This window comes from Hylobates moloch, unplaced genomic scaffold (assembly GCF_009828535.3).
Source record: "Hylobates moloch isolate HMO894 unplaced genomic scaffold, HMol_V3 SCAFFOLD_3, whole genome shotgun sequence".
NCBI classification, from domain to species: domain Eukaryota; kingdom Metazoa; phylum Chordata; class Mammalia; order Primates; family Hylobatidae; genus Hylobates; species Hylobates moloch.
In genome coordinates, this window is record NW_026652278.1 from 19596879 (window position 1) to 19621288 (window position 24410).

The 24410-nt window shown below is 37.8% G+C and overlaps 2 protein-coding genes across 5 annotated transcripts in view; one reads left to right on the forward strand and one right to left on the reverse strand.

Moving 5' to 3' along the window:
- NHLRC2 (NHL repeat containing 2) overlaps positions 1-2832 on the reverse strand; it is a 62018-nt gene extending 59186 nt beyond the window's left edge. Inside the window, exon 1 of one of the 2 annotated variants that reach the window (XM_032177374.2) lies at positions 2440-2832. In XM_032177374.2, coding sequence (XP_032033265.1) covers positions 2440-2617 — 178 coding nt within the window. In that variant the 5' untranslated portion in view covers positions 2618-2832. The remainder of the gene's footprint in view (positions 1-2439) is intronic. The other variant, XM_032177377.2, reaches the window with a different exon arrangement.
- Positions 2822-24410, forward strand: DCLRE1A (DNA cross-link repair 1A). Of its 3 annotated transcripts, none has more exons than XM_032177408.2 (10): positions 2822-3137; positions 3619-4754; positions 6839-8503; positions 10150-10283; positions 11730-11848; positions 13291-13431; positions 16670-16815; positions 17598-17752; positions 21938-22079; positions 23823-24410. In XM_032177408.2, exons 2-10 carry the CDS (start codon positions 4295-4297, stop codon positions 23981-23983), a joined length of 3123 nt encoding a protein of 1040 aa, XP_032033299.1. In that variant the 5' UTR covers positions 2822-3137; positions 3619-4294; the 3' UTR covers positions 23984-24410. The 3 variants fall into 3 exon arrangements, with proteins under 3 accessions (XP_032033299.1, XP_032033310.1, XP_058291980.1); XM_032177419.2 differs by lacking the exon at positions 2822-3137 and adding an exon at positions 3213-3328; XM_058435997.1 differs by lacking the exon at positions 2822-3137 and having other exon boundaries at positions 3233-4754.

Below are 24410 nucleotides of genomic sequence, written 5' to 3' on the forward strand. Positions count from 1 at the left end.
ACAACAATAACTGTAGTTACTCAATTGTAACAAAATTCTAGAAAAAAAATCTGCAGATCAAACTAGTATTTGGGCCAATTAGTCCAAACTAATGAGGTTTCAGGGTACAGTGACCTTTTAATTATCCATTTTGTTAAAGTATTAATTATATACCAGATCAAGTGATCACACAAAACTTCACACTAATTAATGTATATTTCATATCCTACTTGCAAAATATTAATCTGTCTTCTGTGACTTTTCTGTAGTCAAGAGTGGCTTAGATCGGGGGTATAGAAAGAATGACTACATCTCAGTTACTGTGCTAGATACTTACCAGGCTTAATAAAATGTATTTTACAATAACAATAATTGCAATGAATACAATAAAAAGCTGCTAACATTTAGTAAGCTTTTCTGTGAATTAAGAATTTTACATATATTACTTTCAATACAAATAATAATCCTGAAAGGTAAATAATAGTTCAGTTTTGCAAGTGAGAAATATAAGGCTTTGAGGTCAAGTAACTTGCTCAAAATCACACAACTAACAAAATGGAAATAACAAGGATCTAATTCCAGGTCTCTGTGAATCTACCCATTACACTGCACTGTCTCCTATAAACATGTAAGTCTCCTAAGAAATGAACAAAGCATACAGTTTTTCAGATAAAGTTATGTTTACGACTTCTTGATTATAGTTTACTGCTAAAGAAACCAAGAAAATAGTCATTTCTAGCATTCTGTCCTCAATAATCGGGTCCAGGAGAAAATCATACTATGTTAAACACAAAGCCTGAATATTTTATTATGTTTTTTTAGTTATGAGTCACAGAGGTCAAATCTCATGGGAATAAAATACACGCCCTGTAAATACAAACAAGACTAGAAAATAAAAAACATTCCCCAAATCCCAGCTGATGGCCGGCTTGTTTATAACAGTGTACTTACTATATAACTACCTTCTGTACCAAAAATTTTTTAAATCATATATTTGTATAGATGTAAACAATATTGTAAAGTTTATTTGATGGGATAAGCATTCATGTACCCAATTCTTTTGTAAGAATTCCACAATATTTCAAATCCAGTATAAGATTAATAGCAGGAAAAATAAGCACTTTTCAAGGTGGGTAGTGCAAAAGGCTTGGAAAAACACCAAATACTCTGTTGTCAGAGGCAGGTTCCGATATACCTCCCATGAGATAACTGAACTCTACCACATCCAACCAATTAACTATACATGTGGTTTCAGTGTCACGCCAGGACACATGCCAGCACCACCAGGCAAAGCAATGCTACTCCCATCCAAAGAAGGTAAAATACGTTTTCATTTATCATGGCAAGATGTGCTTCACAAACATCCCTGCTAGGAAGATCTATTCCTTCAGGCTCCAAAAGCTCACATAGCCAGGATTTAAACCCTGGAAATAGGCTATAATTGATTCCGATTTTTAAAAGTATTAGTTTCACGACTTTGAACGGAGAAGCACAGCACAGCTAAGAAAGCAGCAAATCTTGGGTCTGTATAATGCAGCTGGGGCAGTTAGCAGCTGTGAGGCCCTGGGCATGTTACTTAACCTTTCTGTGCTTCCATTTCCTCAACTGTAAAAGGGGAATGATAAGAGCACCTCACTGGGCTATAGAGGTAATTAAATAAGGTAATATCCCCTCAAGTGTTTAGGTATCCCCTCAAGTGTTTAGGACTGTGTGTGGCAGGCTGGGCGCGGTGGCTCACGTCTGTAATCCCAGCACTTTGGGAAACGGAGACGGGAGGATCACTTGAGGTCAGGAGGTCGAGACCAGCCTGGCCAACATAGTGAAACGCCGTCTCTACTAAAAATACAAAAAACAAAACAAAACAAAACAAAAACAACTAGCCAGGCGTGGTGGCGCGGGCCTGTAGTCCCAGCTACTCCGGAGGCTGAGGCAGGTGAATCGCCCGAACCTGGGAGGCGGAGGTTGCAGTGAGCCAAGATCACGCCACTGTACTCCAGCCTGGGAGAGCGAGACTCCGTATTAACAAACAAACAAAAAACTGTGTGTGACACATGAAAAAGTGATCAATAAATGTCAAGATGATGCAGAAAGATAGAAAGATGACGAGACGACACTGGGGAACCAGATTGAATGGACAGAATGGTGTGGACGTTGCAATCATTGCCACCGGGGACACTAAACATTCACGGAGTGTCTACTTGGCTAACATCAGACGCGGGCGGGACTCAGGATACACAGACGAGTATGTGGATCCTCGTGCCAGGGAAACCCCCGTCGGTGGCCGCTTGGGGACCCCTGGGAATTGCAGAGCACGCGAGCAGCGGCCCAAGTTAGGCGAAGGGCCACTCCCCGGGGCGCCAGCGACACAAACCCGCCTAGCCCACCGCTTCGGGCGAGGGCGCCGTCCCCGAGGAAGGGGAGGTGCCGGGAGAGGCCCCCACCCCGACGCCAGCCCCTCACCTTCCGGAAACTCGGGTACTGACAAGTCCTGCTCCCAGCCGTCCACCTTCTGCAGATACTGGTAGACCAGGCTGTCCTTCTCCTGCTGGGTAACGGCGTCAAGCAGGGCGTACTCTAGCGAGGTCTGCGCGGGGAGCAGGCCGGAGAGGCTGCGGCCCCGGGCTCCGGGCGCCGCCATGTTTCCGCCGGGCTCCTGACGCGGCCGCCGGGCCCGCGGGAGAGTCTCGCTGGGAGAGACGAAACGTTCACTGTCCTGTGGCTTCCAAACGGCGCATTCACCTCACCCTCCACTAGCCCCACTCCACGCCAATGACACTTTTTTCTTTTTAAAGCATAGGTCCAAGTGCCAAAAGTCCAAATCGGCGCAGTTCCCGGGGACGTAATTAGACTGCCGTCCCGACCCACCCCGCCCCTTCTCGGTCCCCACCCCGCAGCCGAGCCTGGACATTGAGAGCGTCAGATTCAACATGGAATAAGACCTCAGGGACAGCGTCCCAGAGGCGCTAAGGGAACCATCCCCCACCCTCCACATTGGGAATTAGCGGGCTTTCGAACAAAAATGAAATACAGTAAATCCGTAGGACTTAAAAGGGCAATGTATTTTTAAAAATTATTTTTAAAGTCTCCCTCTTTGACCAGCATCCGCCGATTCGACACGGCACTGGCAGCGGGAAGTTGTTCCCGCCAAGACACTAAAGGTAAAGGGGGTAGGGATAACCTCCAGAGAGAAGGCTTTGTAAACTGGAAGTGACTGGCTTTCACTTATACACAAACACAGCGTTTTGTCATCTGGGAGTGCTGAAAGTGCGGGCGCGAACACATTTTTAGATGGGGGTGCCGAGAGGAGCGGATGCAGCTGGAGCGGCTCCCTTAGGGCGCCGAGTGGCAGGTGGGCGGCGGCGAGGGTCCTTGAGGGCGGGTCTCAGAGTCTTCAGAAGGGGAGGGCTCTGAGGTCTTTTTGAAGCTGGCTGTGCTTAACCTGGAGAGGGTTAAGGCCCCGCTTCCTGGCCTTCCAGACTGTAATGCCAAAAGATAAGGGAGAGGCTGTCGTGTGACCCCCGTTTTGAGTCAGGTGGACAGAGGGCTGGCCACCTTCGGAACCATGGGTGCAATACGGAGTCAGACCTCAATACAAGCACACTCTTTCACATATCTGAACTTTTTTTGTTCACTGTGCAGGGATTGTTCATTGCTGCTGGAGGAAGATCATGGACTGTCCTGGGAAACTGAAGTGGTTGAGTATCCACTAGTCGTGGATGAGGACAGTGACTTCGCAGTTTTTTTGCGAATTACACATCTCTTTGATTATGTTGTGACTAGTTTTGTTAGTAAACTGAGATAGCCATTCAGTGTTTGGGATACCTGTTAAGCCCCTTGTCCAGGGACTGTGGTTGGATTTATGAATTATTTGGACGGTTGTCCACTTGAAAGAACTGACAGTAGCTTCATAACACTGTTACAAAGCTCGTTCTAAGATTAAGCTGTTGAACCTATATTTCCCATTAGTGCTTAATTTTTGAAGTATTATTCTTATTTTTATGAATCAAGTCCTGGAAAAGGACAAGATATTTGAATGAAATAGCACCCATAATGGAGAACTTCACAGTTGCTACTCCTGTGATAGGTTTATCTTAGTGTCATTGAGGTATAAATGGAATAGCAGGTGTTGTCAGGTGCAAGGTTTGTAGCTTACCGATATGTTCTTTACCAACACTGCAGATTCCCATTGAGTTGGTGGGGGTTTTGTTACCTTTTTTTTTTTCTCAACAAAATAATTCTATAACTTTTTGTGACAAGAAATGGACTTTCAATTTACTTAAGATTAATACTTCTTGAATGATAAAATCATTTTGCCATGTTAGAAGACATTTCCGAAGAAGACATTTGGGAATACAAATCTAAAAGAAAACCAAAACGAGTTGATCCAAATAATGGCTCTAAAAATATTCTAAAATCTGTTGAAAAAGCAACAGATGGAAAATACCAGTCAAAACGGAATAGAAACAGAAAAAGAGCCACAGAAGCTAAAGAGGTGAAGGACCATGAAATGCCCCTCGAAAATGCAGATTGTCAGACTTCTGTAGCTTCTAGTCAGAATTCAAGTTGTGGAGATGGTATTCAGCAGACCCAAGACAAGGAAACTACTCCAGGAAAACTCTGTAGAACTCACAAAAGCCAACACGTGTCCCCAAAGATACGTCCAGTTTATGATGGATACTGTCCAAATTGCCAGATGCCTTTTTCCTCATTGATAGGGCAGACACCTCGATGGCATGTTTTTGAATGTTTGGATTCTCCATCACGCTCTGAAACAGGTAAGACTGCAGAAAAGTTAGCAGTTTCTAAATAATCTAAAACGTCTTCATTGGGTCAGACATACCAATTCAGTTAAACAAGGAAGGCAAGCAGTAAACTAAAAGGAGACATTGGGAGACACCATACCAGTCAATGGTATAATTGTAAAGCAAATGGCAGACTAGAAAACAGTTTCAATACACTGTGTTATTTCATAAAAGTTCCTGAGTATCTGGATTATTTTCCATAAATGTTAACTGAATCCTTACTATGCTGGGTACTTTCACACTGTCTACTCACCCAACTTTCACAATCACCATATAAGGTAGATAGTATTGACATTTTATAGATGAAAGTTCTTAAAAGTCAGATAACTTGTCCGATGGGTTATTTTGTTTATTTGTTTTTTTTTTTTTTTGAGACGGAGTCTCGCTCTGTTGCCCAGACTGGAGTGCAGTGCTATCTTGGCTCACTGCAAGCTCCGCCTCTTGGGTTCACGCCATTCTCCCACCTCAGCCTCCCGAGTAGCTGGGACTACAGGTGCCCGCCACCGCACCGGGCTACTTTTTTGAATTTTTAGTAGAGATGGGGTTTCACTGTGTTAGCCAGGACGGTCACGATCTCCTGACCTTGTGATCTGCCCACCTCGGCCTCCCAAAGTGCTGGGATTACAGGCATGAGCCACTGCGCCCAGCCCCAACTGGTTATTTTTATGGAACTCCATAGAAAACTATAAATAGGCTGGGCACAGTGGCTCATGCCAGTAATCCGAGTACTTTGGGAGGTCGAGGCAGGCGGATCACTTGAGCCTAGGAGTTCAAGACCAGCCTGTGCAACATGGTGAAACCCCATCTTTACAAAAAAAAATTACCAAAAATTAGCCAGGTGTGGTGGGCTACTTGGAAGGCTAAGGTGGGAGGATCACCTGAGCCCAGGAGGTCGAGGTTGTAGGGCCCTGTGATCATGCCAGGGCACTCCAGCCTGGGTGGGGCGACAGAGTGAGACCTTGTATGAAAAAAAAAAAAAAAAAACTATAGATATAGTGTGGTTTCTAAATATGGTTATGTTTTAGTCATCATGCTAATGTATACAGGAAGAGGAACTGTGAAGGAGTCCTAGGTGACTAAGATTCCAACAAAAAACGTGTCAAGTGATAATAAAAGTATGCTATGTTTTTTATCTTTTAAAATATGTAATAAGTATTTAATGTAGAAAATCCTACTTGGAATATATATGGAGAACGGGTTGTTGTGATGATTTATATATTTTAAAATCATTTATATTCCATATATAGATTTTTTAATCTAAAAAAAGTTAAAATTCAGTAAAATAAAAAAATACTCAATATGGCTTTCATGTTAGCTATGATTCAGAATACATTTTATTATTAACCTGTAGTTATTTTAAGGTACTGCATGAAGATACAAAAAAAAAAATCTCTAAATTTGGCATTAGCCTTTCCCAGAAAAGGATAGCAAGTGAAAACCTCATAAATTTGCTAGTAATTTGCTTTCATGTAACTTGAAAATCAAGAATGGAAATTGGAGTCCATGGATGAAGACCTTAGGGTGAAATGTCTTATAGATGAAACCACCTCAAAAAATTTTTTTTGGTTTTTCACTAAACTCCTTTGAATAGACTTTCAGATGGCTCTCGAATTAAATTCCATTCTATAACAAATGCTTTTAAGAGGCATTTTTAAGTTAGGTTGTAAGCCACGAAGTTTTCTAATTTAACATAACAAATATAACATCTTTTTTGAGGGGAGGGAAGTGTCATTTTTTGATAAATCTGGAAATTAACATACACAGGGATATGCCAAGACGGCTTATAGAAAGTTTCTCAATCATGGTAGTATGATAGGGAATAGTTTCCAAATTAGTAAAGCCTTATAATGAACCAATTTCTCAAATTCTATTCTTAGAATAGAATCTAAAACTTGTTCAGTGTTATCAACAATTATAACTAATCTTATTAAAATTGTTACTTTTTATTGTATGCAATGTGAATGTTAAATAATGGAACCCAATTTATACTGCTAATGTTGTCAAAGCTTAATCTATGCTTTGATCCTGTAATTTTTTTTTCTGTATTAAAATTTCAGAGTGTCCTGATGGTCTTCTGTGTACCTCAACCATTCCTTTTCATTACAAGAGATACACTCACTTCCTGCTAGCTCAAAGCAGGGCTGGTGATCATCCTTTTAGCAGCCCATCACCTGCGTCAGGTGGGAGTTTCAGTGAGACTAAGCCAGGCGTCCTTTGTAGCCTTGAGGAAAGATGGTCTTCATATCAGAACCAAACTGATAACTTGGTTTCAAATGATCCTTTATTGATGACACAGTATTTTAAAAAGTCTCCATCTCCAACTGAAGCCAGTGAAAAGATTTCTACTAGTATCCAAACATCCCAGCAAGCTCTACAATTTACAGAACTTGTTGAGAATGACAAACTGATAGGAGTTGCTTTGCGTCTTGCAAACAACTCAGGACACATAAATTTGCCATTGCCAGAAAATGACTTCAGCGACTGTGAAATCTCCTATTCTCCACTTCAAAGTGATGAAGACACTCATGATATCAATGAAAAACTGGATGATTCACAAGAACAACTATTTTTTACCGAAAGCTCAAAAGATGGCACCCTCGAAGAAGATGATGACAGCTGTGGTTTTTTAAAAAAACGACATGGTCCCTTACTGAAGGACCAGGATGAGAGCTGCCCCGAAGTGAACAGCTTCTTAACTCAGGATAAGTATGATGAAGGATTGTATAGATTCAATAGTCTAAATGATTTGTCTCAACCTATTTCCCAAAATAATGAGAGTACTTTGCCTTATGATCTGACATGTACTGGTGGTGATTTTGTGTTGTTTCCACCTGCATTGGCAGGGAAGCTTGCTACTTCTGTTCATCAGGCAACTAAAGCAAAACCTGATGAGCCAGAATTTCACTCAGCTCAATCAAATAGACAGAAACAGGTGATTGAAGAATCATCTGTTTACAATCAAGTTTCTCTTCCGTCAGTTAAGAGTTTAATGTTGAAACCTTTTGAAAGTCAGGGAGAAGGGTATCTTTCTTCCCAACCAACCCAAAATACAATTAGAAAATTATCAAGTGAGAACTTGAATGCTAAGAATAATACTAACTCAGCACGTTTCTGCAGAAAGGCATTAGAGGGTGTGCCAGTTGGTAAAGCTACAATTTTAAATACAGAAAACTTGTCTAGTACACCTGCTCCGAAGTATTCGAAAATATTGCCTTCTGGTCTTAAGTGTAATGCAAGACATCCTTCTACCAAGGTAATGAAGCAAATGGATATAGGTGTGTATTTTGGACTACCTCCCAAAAGAAAAGAAGAGAAATTGCTAGGGGAAAGTGCATTAGAAGGGATAAACTTAAATCCAGTTCCAAGTTCTAATAAAAAGAGGTCCTTGCAGTGCAAGAGGAAAGCAGAAAAATCTTTAAGTGATTTAGAATTTGATGCAAGTAATTTAAATGAGAGTCAGCTTTCTGTGGAACTTTCTAGTGAGAGGTCACAGCGTCAAAAAAAGAGACGTAGAAAGTCAAATTCACTGCAGGATGGAGCGTATCAGAAGAGATCAGATCACCTTATTAATACAGAATCTGAAGCAGTCAGTTTAAGTAAAGTCAAAGTCTTCACAAAATCAGCTCATGGTGGGCTGCAAAGGGGCAACAAGAAAATCCCAGAGTCATCTAATGTAGGAGGATCAAGAAAAAAGACATGTCCATTCTATAAGAAAATAACTGGTAAGTTGAAATATCAATACTCGATATACCAACAAAGACAACGTTTTTGAACTTTGTGTTTATTGCCAGTTGTGTGTGTGTGTGTATGAGACAATTTTTTTGTATGTGTTTCCTTTGCTTTTGTGATACTTCATGAGCCTCTAACATAGACTTGGTTTTTGCTTATTGATTTTTTTTTGCTCCATCCAATTCATCAAGTTTCTATTAAACATGTCCTCTATGTAAGTGACTGTACTAGTTAGGTAGATATTATGGGCTATAGAAAGATTAGTAAGAGAGGAGTAGGGATTCAGCTTAATACAAAAGGAGGAAAGGCATCTCTGTAAATAACTTTAATAAAAGGCAGCCTCTAAGTGCTTGTGAGAAATACAAAGTACTAAATAGTTTCAAAGATGGGAAATGTCACAGGTTTTACATATATTAAATGCCAAAAATTTTAAAACCATATTAGAACTTAGTTTCTCTGCCCTTTCATATACTTGGTTGCTGCCAAAATATACTTGGTTGCTGAAAGATTTTTAAAGTGCTTTATTGATGTTCTAGATCTATAATTTGTTCAATATATTTATGTAAAGAATAGCATTTATATACTTCATAACATCAGTGGTGTTTTTAATAATTATTTTGATTAATTTTCTGTACTTCATTTATTTATTTATTTATTTAGAGACAGAGTTTCGCTCTGTCGCCCAGGCTGGAGTGCAGTGGTACGATCTCAGCTCACTGCAAGCTCCGCCTCCCGAGTTCATGCCATTCTCCTGCCTCAGCCTCCCAAGTAGCTGGGACTACAGGCACCCGCCACCACGCCCGGCTAATTTTTTTTTTTGTATTTTTGGGTAGAGACAGGGTTTCACTGTGCTAGCCAGATGGTCTCGATCTCCTGACTTCGTGATCTGCCCGCCTTGGCCTCCCAAAGTGCTGGGATTACAGGCGTGAGCCACCGAGCCCGGCCAATTTTCAATACTTTAAATGATCCTAAAACCATGTGTTGATAAGCCTCAATAGAATTGAGAAGTTATGCTTATTTATTTGCACATCACCAGTCAGTACACTTAATTATTTCTTGCATGAGCACACTTTAGAACAGTATTTCTCAACCTCTTCTTCATCAGTGCTCCTGTAAGGAGCCTTTTTAGGCATTTTTTTTTCTTGTTTCCCACCCCTGTCCTCCAGTTCGACTGTGCAGTGAAATTCAAAGATGATAGATATATTGTTTGTCTCATATGTGAGATTATGTTTTCCCTCAACCATTTTGGCTTCCTTAGATCAATACTGCCCCCATTGAGAATTCATGTTTTAGAAGAAAGTTAATATTCTCCTTTTGCTGTTTTACAGAAGTAAAGTGCTAAGTATAATGAAAGTATTAGTTAAATAAGTAATTGGTTTGTAACCTAGAATTAAAAAAAATTTTTTTGGTGCAGTTATTCACAAATAAAAGTCTCTATACGAGATACTTGGTAGAAACTTTTAAGACATTCTCATCTTTAGTGTTACCTTTTGCTAAATTTATGTGGTATAAGTTTTTAAATATAGTTAAATTGGAAATAAGAGGTAAAGAGGATAGACGGTTCATTCAGTATTTATAATCAAATTGGGTATCTTTGTTAGCTCTTGCTCAACCTACTGTGTCGATATTTTTATTGCAGGAACCAGCTTTACAGTTGATGCCTTTCAGTATGGTGTGGTTGAAGGTTGCACAGCCTATTTTCTCACACATTTTCATTCTGATCATTATGCTGGATTGTCTAAACACTTCACATTTCCAGTTTATTGTAGTGAGGTAAGTTTTAGTATTCTAACTTTTGACTTTGTAGAATGCTGTGAATTTCTAAGCAATTTGGTTAAAAAATAATAATTAAAACAGTAAGATCTTTCATTCTACTAGAAAAAAATATGAGAAAACATATTCCACATAAAAGTTCTAAACTTAAACGAGTTAATGTCAAGTTTCAGTTTTTAGAAAACATGTTTTATTACATGGAAACAAAAGATAAACTAGTTCACGATGTACTAAAAACAAGAAGTTTCATTTAGTAAACATTCACTGAAAGCCTAAATGGATTCTCAAGGCAAAATACAGTCAGCCTGCTGTATCTGTGAGTGCCCTATCCACGGATTCAACCAACTGCAACTGAAAAGATTCAAAAATAAAAAATAATACAACAATGAAAAGTAATGCAAATTTAAAAATATAGTATAACAACTATTTACATAGAATTTACATTGTATTAGGTGTTATAATTAATCTAAAGATGATTTAAAGGGGGTATGCATAGGTTATATGCAAATACTGTGCCATTTTATATAAGGGACTTGAGCATCCTGAGATTTTGGTGTCCTCAGGGGGTCCTGGAACCAGTCCCCTGCAGATACTGAGGGACATGACTCTGTCGAGCTTCAAGGTGCTTATAACCTCCAGAGGAAACATTCATAAATAATGCCACATTGGGATTGTATTATAATAGAAAAATGAATGGAGTACCTAGGAGTAGGGAGAAGAGAGTGCTTTACCCTGTCCTGGGCTAAGGTTAGACACAGTTTCGTGGTAAAAGATACCTTGAACTAATTATTAAAAGGTGAACATTTTAATGCTCATTACTAAGGGCTTGAACTAGAATTTGATTTAATCCTCACAGCATTCTTGAAGCATGCTTCAAGAATTCTTTTTATTAATGAAGCACCTGAGGTTTGGAGAAGTTAAGTGACGTGCCCCAGGTCACAGAGCTAGCAATGGCAGAGTCTGAACTTGTATGCAAATTTGTCTGATTCCAGGACCAGGCAGAGGAAAGAGCATTCTAGGTAGAGAGTAAAGTTTATGTAAAGGCACAGGCACCTGAGAAATATGATCCACCCACTTCGGCCTCCCAAAGTGCTGTGATTACAGGCGTGAGCCACCAGGCACTTCAGATAATTCAAAATGGCTAGAACTTAAGGTAGGGAATAACAGGAGACAAACCAACAGGAATGGGCTGGAACCAGATCACTCAGGCTTTTGTATGTCATGGTGGAAAGGATGGACTCTTCACAGATGAGGCGAAGTCTGTGACGATGTTCAGGCAGAGTAGTGGCACAGCCATTATAGGAAATTCTTCCTGGCATTGTGGAGTGCTTACTTAAATATAAGCAGGAAAAGGGACGTTATTAAGATGTTATGGTTCTAAACTAGATCTGAAATAAAATATTTAGTGTTTTACTGCATCAGCAATAAGTACGTCCTGTTTTGCAGATAACTGGCAATTTGTTGAAGAACAAGCTTCATGTGCAAGAACAATATATTCATCCATTGCCACTGGACACTGAATGTATCGTGAATGGTGTCAAAGTTGTTTTGCTTGATGCCAATCAGTAAGTATTAAAGTCATCTTAATAGCACATTTTTTAAATGTTCAAAAGGACAACACATTGGCATGATTATTTAATAACTTTTTTCATTATAATTAATATGCTTGATATTTCTTAAAAACTTGAGTAAGATGTTTCTCCTTTTGAAAAATAATGTGCCCAATTATAGAATCAGAGATTAAAAGTAAAGGGATCTTCTAAATGTTATCTAACCCATTTTTTATCCAGTTTAAATTACTACACTTGACATCTGAGATTCCATCTTATTTTTTAAAATACTTTAACATATTGTTTCTGCTGTTCTTTGCAAGATAACATTTTGCCATTTTCTTTAGTATCATTTATCATTTATATAAATTAACAGCTTGTATTCCATTCAGATACTAGAGGTCAGTTTTATCTCACCCTACCCCTCTTTAAACTAAGAAATCATTCAGCCTTCAGATATTAAAGATTTGGAAGATTTTTTTTCTTGGAAATGGCCTCCATTTTTCCCTCTTTTTTTCTTTTAATATAAAGTACTATCAGCATTCATGTTGTCAAAACACAACTATCAACTCTGCTTCTTTCTACTTTCCGTAGAATGTTAGCCCTCTGTACCATAGAGGTCATAGATGAAGAGAAAGAAGACTAAATCTAGGTTTCCTAAAATCCAGGCCAAGCTATTACATTAGGTTGCCTTTAAGTTTTTGTCTGCTAACTTTGCTGCTGTTTTTTTTAATTGCCAGTTTGAGTTCTGATTTTTTATTTTTTATTTTATTTTATTTATTTTATTTTATTTTGAGACGGAGTTTCCTTTTTTTTGCCAAGGTTGGAGTGCAATGGCATAGCCTCAGCTCACTGCAACCTCTGCCTCCCGGGTTCAAGTGATTCTCCTGCCTCAGCCTCCCAAGTAGCTGGGATTACAGGCGTGCACCACCATGCCTGGCTAATTTTTGTATTTTTAGCAGCGACGGTTGGCCAGGCTGGTTTCGAACTGCTGACCTCAGGTGATCCACCCGCTTCAGCCTCCCAAAGTACTGGGATTACAGGTGTGAGCCACCATGCCCGGCCGAGTTCTGATTTTTAAAGTCAACTTTATAGGGTTTTCACCATAGATCACAAAGTTAGCATCAAGCTAGTATCACATAGTTCAATGTCTCAGGCATACAAAACAGTCTTACAAGGCATAATATTCCTAGGGTTCAGAGTTCATTTCCCAGGAGCCAGCCAAGGGCCAGTCCTGAAAACATGCTTTTCTTGGGAATGTCTGGGTCTGCCTTTCCTGCACACCAGTTCTTTTTATGATGTAAATTTCCTTGAGTTGAAGTGCCACATTTCCTGCAGTGCAATGCTATGTCATTGTGGTCACTAATAAAGTGTGCTAACTTGTTGATATTGAAATAGATACTGTTCCTTTAGGTGCTTGCCTGTGTTAAGAACATTCCTTTGAAATTTGTGTTCAGCTGTCCAGGTGCTGTCATGATCCTCTTTTATCTTCCTAATGGTACTGTCATATTACACACGGGAGACTTCAGAGCAGATCCCAGCATGGAACGTTCTCTTCTTGCGGACCAGAAAGTCCATGTGCTGTACTTAGATACCACGTAAGAGAGGCTTTTTGTGTGTGCTTCTTTTTCCCACTGACAGTCTTTGCTCTCTGTATTATGGTTATCAAAACGACAGCTTATTGCCAATTATTATTTTAAGGCTCTTTATCAGAAGGATGCTGTTTGAAAAATATATATATACTTGCTTAAGGGCAAATTTGAGATTGCATGTGTTAACTGACTACAGCTCATTTTTTTTTGTGATTTATTTTTGAAAATATGTTATATAAGAATCCTGTTACTGAAACAAGGAAGAAAAACTTAGGAGCAAACTTTAGGAAAACACCCTTTTAAGTTGTCCTTTCAGAGTAACTGTGTAGCTATTAATTGTGAAGAGAAGACGGGGTCAAAATGTGATTCTGTTTTTGAGTATCCAAAGTTGCTGTTGTTCTTTTCTTAAAAAGATAATTTATAAGTGACAGTTTTGAATTCCTGAGTACTATAAATATAATGGCATAAGCCATTACATTTTAACTGTGTATGTATTTCTCCCTAGCTTTATTAAGTAAATAAAAATTGTGTATATTTCTGGTATATGATGTGATTTTATATATTAAAATATTTCATCAACTTGTTAGAAATTATCTTAACCATTTCAACCTGTTTCAAGAAGTACGTTTGGATGCGATATTTTAGTAAAAGATGGTCTTTCCGCATCCAGTTTTCTCACACTGTAATTGATTTTTCCATTCTTCTGTATGAGTTTTAAGTACTGGATAAATTTAAAAAGTAAGTTTAAAAAAAAAAACAACCTTTTTTTGTTACCTAGTTCTATTCTGATATGATTCTGAATTTCCTCATGGGTTTTTTTATTTTTTATTTTTTATTTTTATTTTTATTTTTTATTTTTTATTATAATTTAGGTTTTAGGGTACATGTGCACAATGTGCAGGTTTGTTACATATGTATCCATGTGCCATGTTGATTTCCTGTGCCCATTAACTTGTCATTTAGCATTAGGTATATCTCCTAATGCTGTCCCTCCCCCCCCCCCCCCACCCCACAACAGTCCCCGGAGTGTGATGTTCCCCTTCCTGTGTCCATGAGTTCTCATTGTTCAATTCCCACCTATGAGTGAGAACATGCGGTGTTTGGTTTTTTGTCCTTGTGATAGTTTACTGAGAATAATGTTTTCCAGTTTCATCCATGTCCCTACAAAGGACACGAACTCATCATTTTTTATGGCTGCATAGTATTCCATGGTGTATATGTGCCACATTTTCTTAATCCAGTCTATCGTTGTTGGACATTTGGGTTGGTTCCAACTCTTTGCTATTGTGAATAGTGCCGCAATAAACATACGTGTGCATGTGTCTTTATAGCAGCATGATTTATAGTCCTTTGGGTATATACCCAGTAATGGGATGGCTGGGTCAAATGGTATTTCTAGTTCTAGATCCCTGAGGAATCGCCACACTGACTTCCACAATGGTTGAACTAGTTTACAGTCCCACCAACAGTGTAAAAGTGTTCCTATTTCTCCACATCCTCTCCAGCACCTGTTGTTTCCTGATTTTTTAATGATGGCCATTCTAACTGGTGTGAGATGGTATCTCACTGTGGTTTTGATTTGCATTTCTCTGATGGCCAGTGATGATGAGCATTTCTTCATGTGTTTTTTGGCTGCATAAATGTCTTCTTTTGAGAAGTGTCTGTTCATGTCCTTTGCCCACTTTTTGATGGGGTTGTTTGTTTTTTTCTTGTAAATTTGTTTGAGTTCATTGTAGATTCTGGATATTAGCCCTTTGTCAGATGAGTAGGTTGCAAAAATTTTCGCCCATTCTGTAGGTTGCCTGTTCACTCTGATGGTAGTTTCTTTGCTGTGCAGAAGCTCTTTAGTTGAATTAGATCCCATTTGTCAATTTTGGCTTTTGTTGCCATTGCTTTTGGTGTTTTAGACATGAAGTCCTTGCCCACGCCTATGTCCTGAATGGTATTGCCTAGGTTTTCTTGTAGGATTTTAATGGTTTTAGGTCTAACATTTAAGTGTTTAATCCATCTTGAATTAATTTTTGTATAAGGTGTAAGGCAGGGATCCAGTTTCAGCTTTCCCAGCACCATTTATTAAATAGGGAATCCTTTCCCCATTTCTTGTTTTTGTCAGGTTTGTCAAAGATCAGATAGTTGTAGCTACGCGGCATCATTTCTGAGGGCTCTGTTCTGTTCCATTGATCTATGTCTCTGTTGTGGTACCAGTACCATGCTGTTTTGGTTACTGTAGCCTTGTAGTATAGTTTGAAGTCAGGTAGCGTGATGCCTCCAGCTTTGTTCTTTTGGCTTAGGATTGACTTGGCGATGCGGGTTCTTTTTTGGTTCCATATGAACTTTAAAGTAGTTTTTTCCAATTGTGTGAAGAAAGTCATTGGTAGCTTGATGGGGATGGCATTGAATCTATAAATTACCTTGGGCAGTATGGCCATTTTCACGATATTGATTCTTCCAACCCTCCTCATGGGTTTTTAATGAGAAAGGTTTTTCTTCTTCTTCTCTAGTGGTTGACTAGCAAAAACAATTCCAAAAATTGGGAAAAATGTTTGTTTTTTGTAGCTTATTACATTTTTAGTGAAAAAGTGCTTACTTTTCATCTCAAATATAGATAGATAATAGCTTAGAGTTTATTTTTCACTGGGTTATATTGTATGGAGATAGACCAAACTGGATCTGTTGTATTTGTGTGTGTGTGTGTGTGTGTGTGTGTACACATATACATATATATACACATAGTATATATATTTTGTGTCTGTAAGAAATGATATTAATATCAACCATGTCAATATTAACTGATTTAAAACTGTTGCACTAAATTCATGTTTAGTTTCATTACTTTAATCATTTTTTATTAAGTCAATCTTTAGTCCAAATATAATCCTTATCAATATGATTTGTTGATAGTGTTTGGAGTTAAATAAAAGATACTGAGGTTTATAATTTATAACTAAAATAGCTGGCTTGCTAGAAATATTCTTGGAGAAAAAAGTCTTCAAAAAGACAATTTTTTGAGAGTGATAAAAGAAATATAATGAAAAAGATATATTGAAAACTTACAATTTGATCATAAGTTAGTAGTAACTGGTAAATAATTCCAACCACAGGCAGTGAGATAATTTGTGGTGTTAATATATTATACTGCTGTTGTATGTAAGTTGCTAACGCTTGTTTTCTAAAATAGCATCCAGCCTAAGGTGATGGCTTTTTTATTGTTCTTTTTAGTAAGTACCATGTTTCCATATCACAGATATTGTAGCCCAGAATACACCTTTCCATCTCAGCAAGAGGTTATCCGGTTTGCCATCAACACTGCCTTTGAGGCTGTAACTCTAAACCCACACGCTCTTGTTGTCTGTGGCACTTACTCTATTGGAAAAGAGAAAGTCTTCCTAGGTGAGTGGTAGGTGTATCTAATTTACATTAATATATTATAAAGATCAGATTCTTTTTGCCTAAAGCCCTTTCAGTTTCTACTTTGCATTTGATAATTATTTCATGTAATGATTCAATATTACCTTTGAAGTTGAAGGAAAATTTGATAGTTTGAAACATTTAATCTTTGAAAGGTTTGACTTTAGGGAAACATTTGATAAGTGTGTTTAATTTAGGCTTTCTAGATATAAGAAATTTATAGAGCAGCTGCCCATGCTACATTATTATTTAGTAAACTTTGAAAGATGATTAATGCATAGTTGTATTGCTGCATTCTTTGAGGATAATAGTTATATTAGCAATCAGTTTTAATTTTTCTTCCAAAATGATTTCTGGATGTATAACTTAGTTTGTCCAGGTAGTATTGTACTAATTTGCCACATACTTTCCATTTCTTCTTACGTATGGCCACATTATATCAAACATTAAAGATGGTAAAGCTGGGGCTTTTAACTTCTTCAAATTTAGTTCCTTCCCTTCCTCTACCCACTTTCTATACACTTTTGCAGTTTTTAAATAGTAAATAATAAGCCTTTAAAAATAAATTATTTGGTTTTCTCACAATTTATTCCACACAGTAAACTAACAAAATGATTCAGCCTTTTTGAGATATCATGGTAAAAAATGTGAATGTTTTGAATTTCCTTTTATTTGGTAAATTCTTACCTTAAAATTTGCTTAAGCTGTAACTTTTTTTCACGAGCTGTAAGTTTACTATTTTTAATCTTTTCTTTTGCCCATAGCCATTGCTGATGTTTTAGGTTCAAAAGTGGGCATGTCCCAGGAAAAATATAAAACTCTACAGTGCCTCAATATACCAGAAATTAATTCACTCATCACTACCGACATGTGCAGTTCATTGGTTCACCTTCTCCCAATGATGCAAATTAATTTTAAGGTAAGCATTCAAGAGATATGTCTTTTAGGGTGAACAAAAAAGGTAATCTGATTATTTTAAACTACATTCAACTTAGAGGAATTCAATTATAATAGAGTCACCCATAATAAAATTTGCCCTAGACAGTCTTTTAAGAGGAATTTTAAATGTTCATAGTTTTTCTAGATGTGCAACTCTGTAGAGTAATTCATATGCCCACCAGAAGTTTAGGAACTAGAGAACTAATATATAGGAAGGAACAAAAATGGAAAGGTATGCAGCCATCTGGACATTCAGACCTTCAATTTTTAATATCATTTTCCAGTTCTTTCTGGGTTAGTGGGGAAATGAGTGAAGAATCTAAGAAGGTCTTACTTTACTTCAGGTCTGTTCTATTCTGTATTAATATTAAGCCTTTCTAGATTGATAAATATTGAAAATTTACTTGTTGCGACAATTAAATGAAATAGTGGAAGTGTATCCTAAGAGGAAGTTTGAGCATTAGTTCCAAGGTGTAAGTTAAGACATATGATATGACCTTGCTGGGATTTGGGGGCTTATTTGTCAGATTTATTCATATACTAACTAAGGTTTATTCCATATACTAACATTTTGACACCTGGCAATCGAATACATCAAACTTGTATATTAAAATAAATTCTGAACATAATGCATGAAACAATGTATTTTCACATTTGCTATTGTGTTTATGAAATAAAAAGAATGAATGAGAGGTGTGGCAATGGAGACAGGAAGACTAGAGCATGGTGTGAAGAGGGGCTGGATACTTTGATGGCCTGAGGGAGGAGGGTTGCTTGTTTGTTGGCCATCAGAGATGAGGATTTTTATGTTGTGAGGGACAGGGAGAATCTAAGATAAGACAATAATTGATGAAGTAAGATTTCTGAGCAAGATCTGAAAAATAGGTAATGAAGTGCATCCACTTTGAACAGGAAGAGGGCCACCTCTTCCTGACAGTTCCATCACAACCTACCACTCTACAGACTGTGTGTTCTGATGCATATGGCCTTCTTGTAGACAGCATATATTTACAAATCCCAACTTAAACAAGATTTAGATTTTCACTACTACAAACTCAAATGTATTTTTTTTTCTTTTTTTGAGACAGAGTCTCGTCCTGTTGCTCAGGCTGGAGTGCAGTGGTGCAACCTTGGCTCACTGCAACCTCTGCCTCCCAGGTTCAAGCGATTCTCATGCCTCAGCCTCCTGAGTGGCCAGAATTACAGGCATGTGCCACCATGCCCGGTTAATTTTTGTATTTTTAAGTAGAGATGGGGTTTCGCCATGTTGGCCAGGCTGATCTCAAACTCCTGAGCTCAAGTGGTCCGCCCGCCTCAGCCTCCCAAAGTGCTGATATTACAGGTGTGAGCCACCACGCCTGGCCTAAGCATAACTTTTTAATACAGGAATTCAAGTTGGTTTTAATAACTCAGAAATGTTGATTCTGAATGATTTTTTGAGGCTAGTGTCCTTGGAGGAGTGATCTGGAGTCATTAAATCTATATTTTTGATAGTCGTCAAGTCTGTATGTTTCCACGTCTAGGATTTTATAATAAAACACAAGTTCTTTGTGAAAAGGTCAGTCTGTAAGGCTCCTAGGTGCTGATGGTGTAATAGATGAGGAGAGATAGAAAAAGCTGAGAAAGGGCAGGTGGTTTCCATTAGAAGGTGGGGTTTACTGACCTCCTGCCCACTAGGCTGTAAGCTCGCAGAAAGTGAAGTCTGTATCTTCTTGTCCTCCACGCTGACCCTAGCAACTATGTAATACCAGAATGGATATTTACTGGTATTGCCTTCAATAGTCCCTCCTCTTCCTCCATTAAAGTGACTGGGTATTGATCACATTTTCTGAAGACTTCTTTTTTTTTTTCTTTTAATATTTATTAAACATTCTAGCAATGATAATAGAAATATATATTTAAAATGTTTTTGAATAGGTGATACATTCACAACGGTAAAAACAAAACTATAAAATGGCATATTGTGAAAAGTTGTTTTTCCTCCCCTGTCCCTCATTTACCCACATATTTTCGGAAGATTTTTTTTTTTTCTTTTTTTTTTGAGACAGGTTCTCTCTCTGTCGCCCAGTCTGGAGTGCAGTGGCTTGGTTTCGGCTCACTGCAACCTCCACCTCCCAGGTTCATGCCATTCTCCTGCCTCAGCCTCCTGAGTATCTGGGAATACAGGCACCTGCCACCACGCCCGGCTAATTTTTTGTATTTTTAGTAGAGACGGGGTTTCACCATGTTAGCCAGGATGGTCTCGATCTCCTGACCTCGTGATCCGCCCGCCTCGGCCTCCCAAAGTGCTGGGATTACATGCGTGAGCCACCACACCCGGCCTCGGAAGATTTCTTACCTCCAAAACACAGATGAAGCAGAAGCTGAAGTTTGTAATTAGAGCCAATTTTTTTTTTTTTTTTTTTTTTACCAGCCAAAAGTTGTGTTTCATGAGAGATAATTACTTTTTGTGAAAAGGTAATCCTAATACAGTTTTCAAGGTGCCCAGGGCATGCCTGAAAGCCTTTGAAAGGCTATAAATGCAATTCATGCTCTCTAGTTCAACACCCCAAGTTCACGTATGTGCTACATAGTTGACTACCACCTGATTTAAACCTGATTGATTGATTGTGGTAAAATGTTATAACAATGATGTTATAGATGATTATTTGCATGCTGAAAAAATAATTCTAGTAACATTGCTAAAAGTATTTTTCTCCCAAACTGGTTACCAATAAACGGAGAGAGACAAGTCATAAATCAGGGATTTCATATTGACTAAACTATTCTTAATAAATTTCCTCATGAGAATAGTTCTCAGATTGTGGTTAATGGACTACTCGTAGCTGCTGGTAGTCTTTTTTTCTGTAGATTTGGCTTATATGATAGTATCTGAAGTTTTTGTTTATGGTACAGGTTAATGATGTTTTTGTGGTAACTCTAATTTGTCCCACAAAAAGCAAATATTAGTTATCATTTAATTCTTCTGGATGGTTTTGCAGAGACAAATAGGAATGGGCAGGTTTGAAGATGTATATTGAAAGTTGGACTCAGTATATGTATTATATGTATAATTACTCTAAACCTCAGTTTCTTATTATTTTCTTTCTTTGTGAGGACAAGGGCAGAAGGAATAGTGATTAAATAATATTACATTAGCTAGGTCCTAGACTAAGCAAGGCAAAAACTTGCAAATTTGCAGAACCAAGAATATTGAAATGGAAATTTAGTTACGTATCAATAACTAACTTTTTTTGGTGTGCATAGTAATTGGTAAGAAATATGGCTGTCTTATGGTAGGTATTTTTATATTCACTTCTAATTAATAAAAGGCTCTTATTTGATACAAAAGAGAAATCAAAGGATTGTTACCAATTCATCAATAAAATTAATTTTATTATTCATTCTAAGTCTTTGAAACTATGGGTTTTAGTCTTCAGACCAAAAGTATTAGATTGTTTTGTATCCCTCGTGCCATTATTATTTATAACTGGATTTCTCTTATCTTTCGAAGACTGAACTTTGGTCATTGATTTTCTAAGAGTTTTATCAAATGTCATCATTTATGATTACTTTAGTTTGGGGAAGTTTTATTCTACTCAGGACTTATAAGGGGAGCATATTCCAACAATAGTGGTATGAAAAGTTTTAAAATAAATCTAGTTCATGTTTAAAGGGTAAAAGGCATAAACACCTGAAAAGAATGCTATTAAGCAGCTATAAAATGTATCTCTGTGTTGAGTATAATGCCATTCACATAAAATTATTTCTATCCACCTAGCTACCCCCTTTTGGTGTATATGCATGGAGATATGTTTGCATTGGTGTTTACCATTTTTAATATTATTATCTCCGTGGAGTAAGATTTGGAGAGTAGTTTTGTTTTTGTTTTTGGTAGCTATCAGAGTTGTAATTTGTTTATACCTAATTGCTTGTGTTTAAAGTTGTCTCGCTATACTTTTTTTTTTCCAGACTGCACTTGTTCAACTTCAGATAAGTAAAGGAGAAAATATTTTATATATTTTTTTTAGTGATTATTTTTAGAAGCATAGCACTAGGTTGTTGAAGCTAATGCTTAAAAAGTGAAAACTCCCCATGCCTGTGCCAATATAACATCTTTAATCAGTCTGTTTTATTCTACATAACTCGTCTCCATTGACCTCAATATACTATTTTTATTTAACAGGGCTTACAGAGTCATTTGAAGAAGTGTGGTGGGAAATACAATCAGATTTTGGCGTTTCGACCAACAGGATGGACACACTCTAACAAGTTCACTAGAATAGCAGATGTTATACCCCAGACCAAAGGAAACATTTCAATATATGGTATAGTTATTAAATTTTCTCACTTTTAATGTTTATAATTACTTTACATTTTAAAAAATGTTGTAAAGTTCAAATCCAACAAAAACAGGCACCAAAGAATTTAATAATTCAAGAGTTTTCAAATCTCTCTACAACTCTAATCCTGTATCTAGTCCATTGTAAACTGATATAAAGGAGCTTGACTAGTAGATAGACATTAACGAATACAGATCATTTCACTTTGTGATCAGTGATATTGAGAGGAAATTGCAGAATTACTTGAAAGGACTACTGTGGGTGTATACTGGAAGTATAGATGACAATGTGAGATTGGGAGCAGGAAGATGATGGGTTAGATGTGGTGACAGCAGGAGATACAGACTTGCCTGTTTTCATCCTTGAAGGAGGTTTACCACTGCCTTCAGAGCTGGCTTATTGCAGTGACAGCTGATGGAAACATATTTGGTGTGTCACCAGACCAGTGATTTACCCTCAGCCTCTAAAGACCCTAGTATACTGAAAATAGGACCCTTTTCACCTTTCTCTGTAGTACTCGATCTTCAATAAAGAAGATAAAGGGTGTGGTTTTTTTTTTTTTTTCCTAATTTTTTATGTGTGCAAAGCTTGGGGACAATCTGCTTACCTGCTCTGGAAGTGAGAGTCTCCTGCTTGTTATTCTTCACATTTGACTCATATTTCTTCCATATTTTCCTGAAACCTGTAGCTAAGTGAAGTGTCTAAAGGAAGAATTGTTTAATAAGAAAAACCTAATTAAATAGGACTCTCTGGAAATGCATATTATTAAGTATACACACAATAAGGTAATAGATTTTTGAACGTTCTAAGTTTCATATCTGTATTAGTCCATTCTCCCACTGCTTTAAAGAACTTTCTGAAACTGGGTAATTTATGAAGAATAGAGGTTTAATAGACTCACAGTTCCACAGGCTTAACAAGAAGCATGACTGGGAGGGCTCAGAAAACTTACAATCATGACAGAAGGCAAAGGGGAAGCAAGCACATCTTATCCTAGCGAAGCGGGAGAGTGAGAGAGAGCACAAAGGGGGAAGTGCTACACACTTTCAAACCATCAGATCTCCTGAGAACTCACTCACTATCTTATTATTTTTTTTTAATTTTTTGAGACAAGAGTCTCGCTCTGTCCCCAGGCTGGAGTGCAGTGGCACGATCTCGGCTCACTGCAACCTCCATCTACCGGGTTCAAGCAATCCTTCTGCCTCAGCCTCTTGAGTAGCTGAGATTATAGGCGTGTGCCACCACACCTGGCTAATTTTTGTATTTTTAGTGGAGACAGGGTTTCGCCATGTTGGCCAGGCTGGCCCCGAACTCCTGACCTCAGGTAATCTGCCTGCCTCAGCCTCCCAGAGTGCTGGGATTACAGGTGTGAGCCACCATGCCTGACCAAGAACTCACAATCAGAAGAACAACGAGGGGCAGATCCGCCCCCATGATCCAATCGCCTCCCACCAGGCCTCTCCCCCAACACATAGGGATTACAATTTGAGATGAGATTTGGGTAGAGACACAGAGCCAAACCTTATCGGTATCATTTTAATATCTTAATCTTTATTATTCATAAAAGATATCAACAAGTTTTCTCATCAGAACTAAAGCACTGAGGAGTTTTTGACAAAAATACTGTGGATTACTTTTCTTTTTTGTTTTATTCTGTTTTATTTTAGGATTGTGAATGTTTAAATTAGTTTGATTTTAGTGTACAACTTGGTTTCTTTGGTGTTACAGGAATTCCTTACAGTGAACATAGCAGCTACCTAGAAATGAAACACTTTGTCCAGTGGCTGAAGCCCCAGAAAATCATACCTACCGTAAATGTTGGCACCTGGAAATCTAGGAGCACAATGGAGAAATATTTTAGAGAGTGGAAATTGGAAGCCGGATATTGATGATACCTCCGAGGATTCAGTAGTAGTTAAGTTCGTTGGATGTAGCTTGTTAGTAGTTAAATCTATAGAAATATGAAATACACTTTGTGTGGAAAAACCTCATGAAGATTGTTCAGATAGTTTATTTTCTCATTTATGTTTGAACAACATGTTCACGGTGCTGAATGCCTCTCAGCATCATCAAGGATAACTGAAACTGGGTCTCCCTGGGACCCTTAATTTCTTGTCCCCTGCCCTCCATGGGCAGTTATATTCTGCATCAAGTCTTAGAAGAGGAAGCAAAGGCAGATTCAGGGACCAAAAGGATTAATGATAATTAATAAAGTAGATTGAAGCATTATATATATAAGTAATTATGTGTGTTTAAAATTATGAGATAAAACTTTTATATGACATATATACTTAAATAAAATTAATATAAAATTTA